We start from the raw sequence: 14,229 nt of genomic DNA on the forward strand, positions 1-14,229 counted from the left end.
TTCTGCCCACAGAGTGAGGCTACTGCTCTGCTCTTCTGGGTCTGGGCTCTGTGCCTGACATATTTGTTGGCTAGTGATGGGATCCCATCCTCTGTCCCATAGCTCCATCAGGCCCAGGAGGAGGAGCTACAGAAGCTGACCCAGCTCCGGGACTCCCTCCGAGGGACACTGCAGCTTGAGAGCAGAGAGGTCAGCCCCTGAACTATCCCAAAAGGAATGCCCTCCCCCAAGGCCCACCATGGAGGGAGGGAGAGAAGGAAGACCCACAGGGTCCCCTGGAGAAGTCTCCCTGAGTGAGCCCCCGCAGAATGGGGCTCTTCCCACTGAGATGCCCTGAGGTCTCCTTTGCATGTCCGAGGGACAGGAACACCTGAGCCGGAAGAACTCAGGATGTGGCTACAGCATCCACCAGCACCAAGGCAACAAGCAGTTTGGGACGGAGAAAGTGGGCTTTCTATACAAGAAAAGTGACGGGTAAGTGATTCAGAGCTTACATAATTTGCCCAATGTCACACTGCAAGTAAATGACAGGGTTGGGGAAGCTGCCCAAAGGAACTGTTCTAATCATTTGTGTAGACACCGAGGGTTGCAATGTAAAATCCTCAATTCCTGGGTTGTCCAGGACACCTGGGCATGTGAACTTCTGCTAAAGGTAACTGGTTATTTTAAGTTAAAGAAGAAGAATAGCAGTAGCTAACCCTTTTTTTTTTTTTTTTGAGATAGAGTCTCGTTCTGTCGCCCAGGCTGGAGTGCAGTTGTGCGATCTCGGCTCACTGCAAGCTCCGCCTCCCGGGTTCATGCCATTCTCCTGCCTCAGCCTCTCGAGTAGCTGGGACTACAGGCACCTGCCACCACACTCAGCTAATTTTTTTGTATTTTTTGTAGAGATGGGGTTTCACCATGTTAGCCAGGATGGTCTCGATCTCCTGACCTTGTGATCCGCCCACCTCGGCCTCCCAGAGTTCTGGGATTACAGGCGTGAGCCACTGCACCCAGCCTATGCCCTAATTATTAACTTCTACAATATACTGAATATGCCTAGAAATGAAAGTATTGGCTGTGCTTTGCTCCCTACTGTAAAAAAAAAAAAAAAATCAGTCTGTGGGCCAGGTGCAGTGGCTCACACCTGTAATCCCAGCACTTTGGGAGGTCGAGGCAGGCGGATCACTTGAGGCCAGGAGTTCAAGACCAGCCCAGCCAACATAGTGAAACCCCATCTCTACTAAAAATACAAAAAATTAGCCAGGTATGGTGGCATGAGCCTGTAGTCCCAGCTGCTTGGGAGGCTGAGGCATGAGAATTGCTTGAACCTGGGAGGCAGGGATTGCAATGAGCCGAGATCGTGCCACTGTATTCCAGCCTGGGCGACAGAGAAAGATCCTGTCTCAAAACAAAACAAAACAAAACAACAAAAAAACAAAACTGCTGTGAAATGCAAAGGCCCTTGTGGGATATATTCATGTTTCTACCTACCAATCAGTTTAATCAGAGAAGAATAACTTTGAAGAAGAAACCAATGATTATTTACCTGTTACAGGAGAAGGGTTACGTAGTTTTGGATCATGGACTTGCTAATTTTATTTTGGGGATATTAATATTGATCTTGCCTAAGGCATAGATCTTGCCTTAGGCATAATATTGATTATGCCTAAATTGAACCATAATTTACTTGTTGTGGTCAAGAGCCTGTGCCTCTCAGACTAGGAGCTCCCTAATGATAAAAGCTGTGTCTCCCCCATCAGACTGGGAGCTCTCAGAGGGCCAAAGTCACATCATCCCCTTAGAATAAGGATTCCCAGGGAGTGAGGCTATGTTTCTCCATCGGACTGGCATCTTCCTAAGAGCAGAACTGTGTCTCCTCCATCAGAAGGGAGCCCCAGAGAGTCAGGGGTCGGGGGGTGGGGGTGTAGGGTTAGGAGAAGAAAGAGGTAAAGGGATGTGGCTAGAGATCATACAGGTGGGGGCAAATTTCTGTTCTCTGACACCAGGGAACTAGGTGTGAGCCTTGGGTCACTGTCCTTCTATCCCTCTGGGCTTTAGAATTCGAAGAGTCTGGCAGAAAAGGAAGTGTGGAGTCAAGTATGGCTGCCTGACCATCTCACACAGCACGGTGAGGCCTAGAGGTGGTGGGAGTCTCAGGGCACGATAGACCCTCTTCTTCTGGTGTTCTGAGCAAATAATGTCAAGCCCTCCCTCCAAGACTGGCCCCCAAACCTAGGTCCAGGGAGCTGGAGACCCGTGTGGGAGGACAGATGGGACCCAAAGGCCCCAATCTAGTCTTAGTCTACACACCACATCCTTGAGGTGTTGCTGGGTGAGGAGAAACACAAATGGAACAGAATGATTATGCCCATTTAACAGAGTGGGAAATGGAGGCCTAAAGAGTGTGGAGGGCCAGAGGTAACGCATACATCCTCCACCCCTAAATTCCCACAGATAAACCGGCCCCCAGTGAAGCTGACCCTGCTGACGTGCCAAGTGAGGCCAAACCCTGAGGAGAAAAAATGCTTCGACCTGGTGACCCGTGAGTGGTCCCTGTGCCTCTCCCCCACCCACAGCTGCTCAGGGCTTCTCTAAGACACCTGTCAGCTCCCGGGGGGCTTCAGTGGGGGGTCTGTGTCCAGTTCCACACATGGCATCGAATTGCTGCTACTGCAGACATAAGAATCCTTAGGTCCAGGACACCCACATCACATTAAACGTCAAAATGCACCCACTTTCCATAATAAATGTGACTATTTATATAGAGCATATTTGAGTGGATTTGGGTCATCTGGGTTTTGAAATTATTTCTTTTTTTAAAATTTTACCTTTTTTTCCCAAATACCCAGACTTGAAGGAGATGAAATTATTGTTTCTTTACATTTTCTACTTTTCGTTCTTGAGAGCCTTTGGTGCAGGCTTTGTGTGAGAGCAGACACAGGCTGAGAAAGACCTAGATCTTGTCCTCAGGAAGCTCTCTGGCAGGGGTGTGGGGTGGGTACCCAGGACTGTAAGATGAGGGGGCTGTCCAGAAGATGGGTGCAGATACAGCCCCGTAGAAGATTAGGGAGCAGGAAGGCCTGCACTACTGTGGGGAATCAGGAAAGGCTCCTGGAGGAGACAGTATTTGAGTTTAGCCTTGAAGGACATGTAGAATGAAGAGTTTGTGGGGTGGGGGCTTTTGAGGAGACAGGATTAGCATGATGAAAGGCATGGAAGCAGGAGAGTGGGTCTGGCCAGTTTGGCCAGAGTGGAGGGTTCATGTAGCAGAGTGAGAGATGAGGCCTGGAAATCCCTAAGTTTGGACCTTATTTCCTGGCAATAGGGAGCCATGGGAGATCTTGGGGCAGGGCAGTGGTGTAGTTAGAGCAGAGCCTTGGGCACAACAGTTGGGAACTGGTACAGGCTGGGGGAAAGGGGAAATGGGAAGCAGGGAGACCAGACAGGAGGCCTGGTTGACCAGGAGGAAACCAGGAAGGGCCCAGTGGGGTGGTGACAATTGGTTCAGAGGATGCCCTGCTTCTGAGCTGGGTTCTCTGGGGTTTCAAGCCCTTTGAGACCTCGTCTGAGCCTGGAACCAGGGCTTCACACAGAGAGAGCTTTGTTGGGATCCTACTTCGGAGGCCACTTCTGAGAAACTGCCCCTGCTGCTGGCCACTGTCATTCCGCTCCCTCCCCACTCCTAGCTTGAGAGTCCGACTTGTCAGGGACACATCTCCATGTGGCCCCAGCGGCTTTGGTGGGGGCTCCCTGGGCTCCGGGAAGGCCAGCAGTGTTTCTGTGGGTCAGAAGCCCCCTTCTCTCCCGACAGACAACCGGACGTACCACTTCCAGGCAGAGGACGAGCACGAGTGTGAGGCGTGAGTGCCCCCTCTGCCAGCCCGGCCAGCCTTGTGGGTGGGGGCCTGCGGCCCTCTCTTCCCACCTGACATCCCCATCCCACCCCGTTCAATCTCCGCAGGTGGGTGTCAGTGCTGCAGAACAGCAAGGACGAAGCCCTGAGCAGCGCCTTCCTCGGGGAGCCCAGCGGTGGCCCGGGGTCCTGGGGGGCCGCCGGGCATGACGGGGAGCCGCACGACCTCACAAAGCTGCTCATCGCGGAGGTGAAGAGCAGGCCTGGGAATAGCCAGTGCTGCGACTGCGGGGCTGCAGGTCGGTCCCCGGGGCGGGGCCAGGAGGGAGGCTTAAGTGGAGGGGAGGGGCTGCACCTCCAGGCTCCAGCTGCTTTCCTCTGCAGACCCCACGTGGCTCAGCACCAACCTGGGCGTGCTCACCTGCATCCAGTGCTCGGGCGTCCACCGCGAACTGGGCGTGCGCTTTTCGCGCATGCAGTCACTCACCTTGGACCTGCTGGGCCCCTCCGAGTTGTTGGTGAGGGCGGGGCGGGGCCTGGAAGGGGCCAGAAGCGGAGTTAGGGGTGTAGTTTCATCCGGGGGCGGGGCTTGCAGTTTGTGGGTGGGACCTGGCCGAGGTGGACTGGGTCAAGCCAGGTAGCTGGTGGTCAGGGGCGGGGCCTGAACCGGGAGGGCGGCCGAGGGGCGGGACTCTGGGGGCTCGGAGCTCCACCCTATGCAGGCCTAACCGCCCGGTCTTACTCCGCCCCACGCCTGTTTTCCTACAACTCCAGCTGGCCTTGAACATGGGAAACACGAGCTTCAATGAGGTCATGGAGGCCCAGCTACCCTCACACGGCGGCCCTAAACCCTCAGCTGAGAGTGACATGTAAGGGGGTTCTCAGAGAGAGAGGCACCCTGCCTAGGGGATTCTGCCTCCGCAGTGTCCAGGGTCGCAGAAAGGTCTTGGATCAGAAGTCTGGGGAGGCTGGGCGCAGTGGCTCACGCCTGTAATCTAAGCACTTTGGGAGGCCAAGGCGGGCGGATCACTTGAAGTCAGGAATTTGAGACCAGCCCGGCTAACATGGCAAAACCCCACCTGTACTCAAAATACAAGAATTAGCTGGGCGTGGTGGCACACGCCTGTAGTTCCAGCTACTCTGGAGGTTGAGGCACGAGAATTGCTTGAACCCTGGAGGCAGAGGTTGTAGTGAAACGAGATTACGCCACTGCACTCCCGCCTGGGCGATAGAGTGAGACTGTCTAAAAAAAAAAAAGCCTGGGGAGAGGGGAGCCTCAGATCTAGTCTTCAGGACATGGTTCTGGAGAAAAAGAGAGCTGTATCTCCTGTGGGAGGGCCCCAGGGATCAGCTGGGCAGACAAGGTCCATGCTCTGAGATCCTGTGGTTATCTTTGGTAGGAGCACCCGCAGGGACTACATCATGGCCAAGTATGTGGAGCATAGGTTTGCACGCCGGTGCACACCTGAGCCTCAGAGACTCTGGACAGCCATTTGCAACAGGGACCTCCTGTCGGTACTGGAGGCCTTTGCCAATGGGCAGGACTTTGGACAGCCGCTGCCAGGGCCTGATGCACAGGTGAGAACCCCCTCCAAGGGCCACTTATAACCCACCTGTCTCACATATTCCCCAGTTCTCCAGAACCAGCTGTTACTCCCCTCCACCCCCCCTCTGACATCTGCTCAGATCTCACCCATCAGAGTGGTAAGTGGGAAAGAGCACAGCTTCAGTCAGGCAGACCTGGGTGGGAATCCTGGCTCTGTTTTTTCCTAGCTGTGTGATCTAGGGCAGGTTACTTCTCTGAGTCTCATTTCCTCATCTATAAAAGGGGTTAATAATAGCACCCACGGTGATGAAGTGAGAAGTCATGTATATAAAGGGCTTAGTGTACAATGGGTATGCAATAAATGTTAATATCTTTTTCTTTCACCTAAATAGCCCTGAAATATAAGGGCAGCCCAGTTTAGAGCCAGGAAGGCCACATTGCTTTGGCTATTCCGAGAACAAACACAAGAGCACGGAGAAAGGATATCAGAGACATTTGAAAAGTAAATCAATAGGAGTTGCTGACTGATTGGACATCAAAAATTGGATGTTGGCTGGGTGCGGTGGCTCACGCCTGTAATCCCAACACTTTGGGAGGCCAAAGTGAAAGGATCACTTGAGCCCAAGAGTTCAGAATCAGCTTGGGCAAAATAAGGAAACCCCCATCTCTACAACAACAATAACTAAAATTAGCTGGGTATGGTGGCACACACCTGTGGTCCCAGCTACTCAGAAGGCTGAGGTGGGAGGGTGGCTTGAGCCCAGGAGGTTGAGGCTACAGAGAGCTGTGATTGCACCACTGCCCTCCAGCTTGGGTAACAAAGCGAGACCCTGTCTCAGAAAAACTAAAAACGGGTATCTTTGAACTGTCTGTCTGACATCTTGGTGGGCTATCCAATGGGCAGTGCAGCACTTAGGTGAGGTAAGAATTTGGAACAGCCTGCACATGTGTGATAGTTGAAAATGTGAGGTTGCTGAGGTCTTGGTGGGGAAGTGCGATCAGAGGGAGGAGCCCAGAGCCGAGAAAGAAGTTTGGGAAACACTTGTTGGGGGCAGAGGAGGAAGAGCCATGAAAGGGAACAATGAGAGAATGGCCCTTCACCTTCCTCCCAGACATGAGGCTCTGCCCTTGCAGTCTCATCTCTCCAGGGTTCTGGCAGCTTCCTATGGGGGGGATAAGGGGTTAGCAAGAGTTCAAGAGGGAAATCCTGGGTTGGAGGCAGGTGCCCTGGGGGGGAAACTCAGAGGTGTGGATGTGTTTTCAGGCACCTGAAGAGCTCGCCCTGCACTTGGCTGTCAAAGTCGCCAACCAGGCCTCCCTGCCTCTGGTGGATTTCATCATCCAGAATGGGTGAGAGCCTCCTTGCCTGTCTGTCTGGCTCCTCACACTCCCTCTCCTTTCCTTCCTCTTCTCCCATTCTCTTCCCTCCTTTCCCCTCCCACTTTTTCCCCTGACCTTGATCCCCTCATTGATCTGTTCCCCTTCCTTTCTCCCTGAACCCTCCTCTCCCCAGTGGTCACCTGGATGCCAAGGCTGCTGACGGGAACACGGCTCTGCACTACGCAGCGCTCTACAACCAGCCCGACTGCCTCAAGCTGCTGCTGAAGGGGAGAGCTTTGGTTGGCACAGGTGGGGCTTGAATACCTCCTCCGTCAGACTCCTATTCCTGACTACCCCTTATGTGGACTTCCGATGGTCTTGGGCTCTAATCCTGGCTTGCTTCTGACCACCTCTGTGATCTTAGGGGTTTGTCATTCATCTCTTGAATTTCAGCTTCCTTATCTGTAAAATGGGAATAATACCACTGACCTAGCAGGACTGCTAAAGAGAAAAGAAAATAATATTTCTGGGAGTACTTAGGCAAATAAATATTAGCTAGATCTGAATGATAATGATTGTAATAGCTAATATGTATTGTTTAACATATGCCTGGCAATGGGGCAAGTGCTTTACGTGTGTTAATTAATCGAATCCTCACAACCACTTTATCAGGTAGTTCCAAGTATTATACTCATTTCATAAACAATTTTGTCCCAAAAGGTTTTATAACTTGCCTATGGTCACATAGCCAGAAAATGGCAGAGCCAGGATTCAAACCCAGACATTCTGATTCCAGAGGCCGGTCTTAATCTCTAAGCTGTAATGTTTCTTTGACTACGACCATGACCCCTGACTTTACCCGCTCACAGTAAATGAAGCAGGCGAGACAGCTCTGGACATAGCCAGGAAGAAGCACCACAAGGAGTGTGAGGAGCTGGTGAGGACTCGGGGAGGCCAGGGGCCCCTGACCCTTTCTCTCTCCCTGCTGAGCCCCCAACCCTCTGAACCACCAAGCTTTTGTTTTTGGCAGCTGGAGCAGGCCCAGGCGGGGACCCTTGCCTTCCCTCTACATGTGGACTACTCCTGGGTAATTTCCACAGAGCCTGGCTCTGACAGTGAGGAGGATGAGGAAGAGAAGGTGGGTCCCAGCCCTGTCCCTCAGGCCTCTGGATGGCAGAAGGAAAGAGCCAGATTGGGCCTGGTGTGTGTTGGCGGGGGCGGTGAGGCGGGGGGACACCAGAGGAACCAGGCTGTCCTCATCCTCACTCTTTTGCTCTGGCAGCGCTGCTTGCTGAAGCTCCCGGCCCAGGCTCACTGGGGCAGTGGGAGGCTGGACATCAGCAACAAGACCTATGAGACTGTCGCCAGCCTGGGAGCAGCCACCCCTCAGGGCGAGAGTGAGGACTGTCCCCCACCCTTGCCAGTCAAAAACTCTTCTCGGACTTTGGTCCAAGGGTGTGCAAGACGTGCCAGTGGAGGTACAGTTGGATGCCCAGATAAATGCTCACCATGCCATTCACAGAGGGCCTGTATATGCTGGGGCATTGAGCTGAGTGCATATGTTAGTCCGTAGCATCCTTACGATGACCTCCCAGGAAGGGGTTCTCATCTTCCCCTTACAGATAAAAGAACAGAGGTGTTAAGTCACATGCTTAAGATCCCACAGCTAATAAGTCTCTGATGTAGTATTCAAATCTCAGCCCATCTTATTCCAAATTCCTCAATGCTCCACTTAACAAGAGAGAAAAGAGTTTATTGAGCATCTCCTTCATCCTGAGTCCTTTGAGGGCTACCAAGACACAGTCTAGTAGGGGAGATAAAAACTGGAATGCAATTCATTATAATACAAGGCACAATGTGATGTAGAATGTAAATCTCAAAACGACAAGGACTTTGAGTGTTTCGTTGAATACTATTTGTCCAGCGCCTAGCGCAGAGCCTGGCTGTTCTCAAGAACTATTTGTCGAATGAAGGAACAGACTTTTCTGGGAGGTCGGGGTGGTTGGGGAGGGAGCATGTCCTGCTAGGATTGGGGGTTGGTTTAGGAAGGCTTCCTGGTGAGGATAGCATATGAGTGAACCTGAGGGATGAGCCGGAGAATCCAAACTGGGACAGGGTATGAGCACAAGCAAAAAAAAAGAGTCAGCATGGCCCTGGCCACTGCGAACAAAGGCTTCATCAGTTGAAGGAGAATACTGGACAGGTAGATGGGGAATGGACTATTGGCAGAGAACCAGAAGAGATCCTAGGCCGGACGCAGTGGCTCATGCCTGTAATCCCTGCATTTTGGGAGGCCGAGGCAGGCGGATCACCCCAGGTAAGGATTTCGAGACCAGCCTAGCCAACATGGTGAAACCCCATCTCTACTAAAAATGCAAAAATTAGCCAGGCATGGTAGCATGCACCTATAATCCCAGCTACTCTGGAGGCTGAGGCAGGAGAATCTCTTGAACCTGGGAGGCAGAGGTTGCAGTGAGCCGAGATTGCACCACTGCACTCCAGCCTGGGTGACAGAGTGAGACTCTGTCTCAAAAAAAAAAAAAAAAAAAAGATCCTAGAGGCCAGAGACTGCTTTGAGGTTGGGCACAGAGCAAGTGATAAAGAAAAGCTTTATCATTTCTGATTTTTCTGATTCCAGATCGTTCTGAAGTCTCCAGCCTGAGTTCAGAGGCCCCTGAGACCCCTGAGAGCCTGGGCAGTCCAGCCTCCTCCTCCAGTCTCATGAGCCCCTTGGAACCTGGGGGTCCCAGCCAAGCCCCACCCAACTCTGAAGAGGGCCTCCGAGAGCCCCCAGGCACCTCTAGACCCAGCCTGACATCCGGGACCACCCCTTCAGAGATGTACCTCCCCGTCAGGTTCAGGTTGGTGAGGGCCCAGCTGTGCAACCAGGGCAAATCCTCTGACTTCTCTGAGCACCCATTGATTTCCACACCTCTAAGTAGTACCTGCCTAAAGACTGGGTCACACTCCATCTCTGGGCCCATCACTTATGCAGAAATGCTGAACCCTGGGACCCCTTCCCCCTTCACCCACTTGCTCCCAAATCCTGCATGGAGAGCTGAGGAGGAGCCAGGGATCCTGCCTCCTGACGTTGGAGTAAAGGAGGCTTAGCCCCCTGTGTGGCTTATTCTAGAGGCTCTCAGTGGGGTCTTCACTCTGTCCCCACCTCCATCCCAGGATCCAGTCTTCTCCCTTCCATACAAACCCATTCAGTCTGGAGTTTGGGGAGAAGTAGACCTGCAGATATCCACAGAGTCTTCTGGAGGTCAGTTCCACCCTTCTTGGGCCTGTGATGGACCTGGCCTGGGGGCCTTGTGGACTCTACCCACCCATCCTAAGCCCCCAGACTGGCTCTGTTCCTGAGCCTTTTCTCCCCACTCTGAGGGGCTCTCTGGACATGAGGGTCACGTTGGCCTTTCCCTGCCTTCCAGCTCCGAGAGCACTCGCTCCTATCGGCGGGGGGCGCGGAGCCCTGAAGATGGTCCCTCAGCCAGGCAGCCTCTGCCCAGAAGGAACGTGCCGGTAGGAACTCTGGGACCATGGTTTGAGGGGCAGTGGCAGGGTGCCTGGGAGGCAGAGTTAGTCAAGAGTAGGCGTATTGGGGTGGGAGACCTCCCCATGGTTGGGGTACAAATGGGCCCAGGCAGCCACAGTTTGGACAGTCCCTGTCCTGGTGCCCAGGCGGCCACGGTTTGGCCAGTTCCTGTCCTGGTGCCTAGGTGCCCACAGTTTGATCAGTCCCTGTCCTGGTGCCCAGGCAGCCACGGTTTGGCCAATCCCTCTCCTGGTGCCCAGGCAGCCACGGTTTGACCAGTCCCTGTCCTGGTGCCCAGGTGGGCATGGTTTGGCCAGTCCCTCTCCTGGTGCCCAGGCAGCCGTGGTTTGACCAGTCCCTGTCCTGGTGCCCAGGTGGCCACGGTTTGGCTAGTCCCTGTCCTGGTGCCCAGGTGGTCGTGGTTTGGCCAGTCCCTGTCGTGGTGCCCAGGTGGCTGCAGTTTGGCCAGTCCCTGTCCTGGTGCTCCTCTTTCCCTGCTCCAACCCAGGGCTGGGTGAAGCTGAGGAGAGCCCAGGCCTTGAGGGATGGCAGCGATGATGAGGCCCAAGCTCTGGCTTCTCCCCAGGGGAGGATGAGGAAAGTTGTGTTAGCCAGGCCAGTCACTCAGAGAAGGCATCACTTCCCTGCAGAAGAGGCAGGATTAGGTGGCCGTGTACCAGCCCTTGTTTGCCTAACTCTCCCCTTGTTCATGAGTCTCCTGGAATCCACAGGGACTTTCAGATCCCAGGCATAGAGGGATGTGACAGGGACAGGGCAAGAGCTGTCATCCTTAATCCAGCTTCTCCCTGCTGAATCACCAAGGCTCCAACAATGGCATATATTAGTTGAACCTAGGAGTGGGCACAGATCAGAGCCAGTTGTGTTGGGAAGGAAGCCTCTTCTGTCCCTTGTTCCTCTGGGAATTCCTCAGAATGGCATTGGTTGTGTTGGGAGTCAGGATGGCAGGGGCAAAAACTGGTTCTGTCTGGGGAATCATCATCTTTAGTCCACCAGAGTTAGTCACCAGACACAAATCTATGTCCATATCCTGGTTCTACTATTGCCCTGAAAACCAAGTATCCATCAGATGGCATTTAACTGATGCCTGTGATTGTGGTGTGTATGATAGCAAGAGCTTGGGCTTTAGAGTAAGGAGACTTTGGACAATTGGCTTCACTTTGTCAAGTTTCTTTGTCTGTAAAATGAGAATAATTTAATCTGTCTACAGTAGGACAGATGTGAAACTGAGTGAGATGAACACCTGGTATGTTACAGGTGCTTCGAAAATGTCAGTTTCATCCTTCTTTCTGCAGGTTGGCATCACTGAAGGAGATGGCTCAAGGACTGGGAGTCTCCCAGCAAGTTCTGTGCAACTTTTGCAAGACTAGCTCCTTGCTGGCCCCCACATGCCCCATGCTGGCCCCAATGTTCAGAGCTGGGACTTGAGCTCACAAAACTGGGGAGCTGAGACATTTGTTCTCTTGGATCTCGCTCTCTCTGTCCCTTGTGCCTCTCTGGCTGGCCTTCTTCCTGCCACGGGCCATGCCACTACCAAGAACACATGGCCTTTCCCTGTTAGGGCTGATGGCAGTTCTTCCTATCTCATTACCCGCTAGGGGCCTGGGAGCCCTGTGGCTGGATCTGAGTGCTCCTGAGCTGGCTTCAGCTGCAGAACTCTCAGTCCCTCATCAGATCGAGACTCTATTTCCCCCATCAGTCTGGGGGCTTCACAAGGGCAGGAGAGCCCTCCATCACTGACTTCCAGATCAGGGACGCTGCCAAGTAGGGACTGTCTTCTCAGCCAGCTGTTTATTAGTCTAATATTCCTTCACTAAATTCCAACTGTATGTCTGGACCTGTGTTAGGCACTTCAGATACCACACGAGTAAGACAAGGGCCCTGCAGGGGTGGTCCTTTGGTGGAAAGCTGATCTTAGGGGTTGGGCTTGGGAATAGGCAGGGTCAGATTCCAGGGCATGGCTCTGGACTCAGCTGGTTTATACCTGTATGACCATTACAGTTGTCTACAGATCACATCCATTCTGGCTGGTCAACATGCATGCTGTACTGGCTGTTAAATAAAAATATTCTGAATGTCACTCCTTTTGAGGGACAGCACAGCCTTCCCTAGGCACTCTCCTATATTCCCCAGCCAAATAGTAGAGTCAGATACACCCACATTTGCTTGTGTTCTTGATTAGCAGGAAGGAAAGGAATGGTCTGGGTTGATGGATGCCCACTTCTCTTCTCTTTCTCTTGGTCAACTCAGGAGCCTTTTAGTCTGAGGGAATGGAGAGGCAAAGAAAGAAGGGAGAGTAATAGAATTGGGAGGGCAGAGACTTAAGGGTTCTGCTTCCCAGCACTAGAAATTCTATCATTGCTTGGCCCCAATGAGAAAGCAGATACACCTAAGCCATCATCAACCGCTAACATCTCAACTTGCCAGTTGCTGGGTGCTGGGCCCTGGCAGGAATGGGCCAAGCCAAGCAGGGGAGACTAGAGAGCACCAATGGCCAACACAGCTGCCTGGCTGGGGAGGCTGTGCTGTTTCCCCTGGAGACCTGACTGGTCTGTGGTTCCCACAGGAACAGGGTTGTCTTTTGAGCCCCCAGTGTCTGGTTTCATTCATCTCAGACTTGTTATTTCACTCATCTCTAATAAAGGATTGGGGGGTCAGTTTCCAGTGGTTTCATTTATGTGATCTAAAGAGCAACAGGGAGGGGAACGGAATCTTGGGGCTTGAAATTCTTTCTCTGGACCTGGCAAGGGAGATGGCCTGATGTGGAACAGTGGTTTGCAACCACAGTGTTTTGCCCCAGGGAACTTCTGATAAAGCAGAAAACAGTTTTGACTGTTCCCAACTGGAGGGTGCTAGTGGCATTTAGTGGACAAAGGTCAGGGATGCTACTAAACATCCTACGGTGCATAGGTCAACCCTCCATAGCAATGCATTATTCAGTCCAAAATGTTAATAGTGCCAAGGTTGAGAAACCCTGGAAAGAGCACTGGACTAGGAGTCTGGAGACCTGAAATTCTAGCTCTCTCATGGTCCTCTGCCACTGTCTCTGTTGATTGCCCCTGAGACAAGGATTTGGGAGCAAATAGCTTATCTGTGAAATGATCCCAGGAAGCAGGAAGGAATAGAGAAGTGAAACAGAAAGTCAAAGAGCAATAAAGAGCTGGGCGTGTTGGTGAGAACCTATAGTCCAGCTACTCGGGTGGGAGAATTGCTTGAGCCCAGGAGTTCAAGGCTGCAGTGAGCCATGATGGCGCCGCTGCACTCCAGCCTGAACAACAGAGCGAGACTCTGTCTCTAACTCTTGTTGGGGACCTGTGAGAAACAGTATTGACTAGAACATGCCTTCAGGTTGTCCCATTGAGAGTGAAGAAATGATGTTTTCCACCAACTCTGGTTTCTTGCTGGTTGGGGGTGTCCTTTCTGAGGGCATCAATTTCCTACCACCCCAAAGCTCCAAATCAGGGAAATGTGGGGAGCTGTCCAAGGTGTGTCCAGGAATTATCTTCTGGTGACCTGCAGAGTGGACAGGTAGGCAGAGGGGATATGATGGTATCAACAGGGTCCAACCCTGAGAGGATCATCACTCTCTTTGGGCCTCAGTCTTCCCATCTATACAATAAAGAGGTTGGACTCCATGTTTTCTTAGGGGCCTTCATACCCTGATGTTCTAGGAGTCTTAACTTTTTTTGATGTCGCACGTCTCAGGGTGGTGACTGGGTGGAAATTTGAGAAAAATCTCTTTTTTTTTTTTTTGATGGCTCTGTCTCCCACACTGGAGTACAGTGGCACAATCAGAGCTCACTGTAACCTTGAACTCCTGGGCTCAAGCAATCCTCCTGCCTCAGCCTTCTGAGTAGCTGGGACTATAGGCCCACACCACCATGCCCAGCTTTTTAAAATATTTTGTAGAGACGAGGTCTCTCTCTCTCTGTTGCCCAGGCTAGTCTTGAACTCCTGGCTTCAAGCAGTCCTCCT

At 52.5% G+C, this 14,229-nt stretch overlaps 1 protein-coding gene across 2 annotated transcripts in view; it reads left to right on the forward strand.

The window, feature by feature from the left end:
- ASAP3 (ArfGAP with SH3 domain, ankyrin repeat and PH domain 3) overlaps positions 1-12,914 on the forward strand; it is a 55,762-nt gene extending 42,848 nt beyond the window's left edge. Inside the window, exons 9-25 of one of the 2 annotated variants that reach the window (XM_024234134.3) lie at positions 103-189; positions 365-474; positions 2,041-2,110; positions 2,437-2,524; positions 3,794-3,842; positions 3,944-4,134; positions 4,220-4,353; positions 4,610-4,704; positions 5,236-5,413; positions 6,646-6,731; positions 6,895-7,010; positions 7,571-7,638; positions 7,732-7,839; positions 7,984-8,179; positions 9,340-9,562; positions 10,133-10,223; positions 11,550-12,914. In XM_024234134.3, coding sequence (XP_024089902.2) covers positions 103-189; positions 365-474; positions 2,041-2,110; positions 2,437-2,524; positions 3,794-3,842; positions 3,944-4,134; positions 4,220-4,353; positions 4,610-4,704; positions 5,236-5,413; positions 6,646-6,731; positions 6,895-7,010; positions 7,571-7,638; positions 7,732-7,839; positions 7,984-8,179; positions 9,340-9,562; positions 10,133-10,223; positions 11,550-11,624 — 1,965 coding nt within the window. In that variant the 3' untranslated portion in view covers positions 11,625-12,914. Of the gene's footprint in view, positions 1-102; positions 190-358; positions 475-2,040; positions 2,111-2,436; positions 2,525-3,793; positions 3,843-3,943; positions 4,135-4,219; positions 4,354-4,609; positions 4,705-5,235; positions 5,414-6,645; positions 6,732-6,894; positions 7,011-7,570; positions 7,639-7,731; positions 7,840-7,983; positions 8,180-9,339; positions 9,563-10,132; positions 10,224-11,549 lie in introns of both variants that reach the window. The other variant, XM_024234130.3, reaches the window with a different exon arrangement.
- Positions 12,915-14,229: the final 1,315 nt, after the last annotated feature.

This window comes from Pongo abelii, chromosome 1 (assembly GCF_028885655.2).
Source record: "Pongo abelii isolate AG06213 chromosome 1, NHGRI_mPonAbe1-v2.0_pri, whole genome shotgun sequence".
Taxonomy (NCBI): domain Eukaryota; kingdom Metazoa; phylum Chordata; class Mammalia; order Primates; family Hominidae; genus Pongo; species Pongo abelii.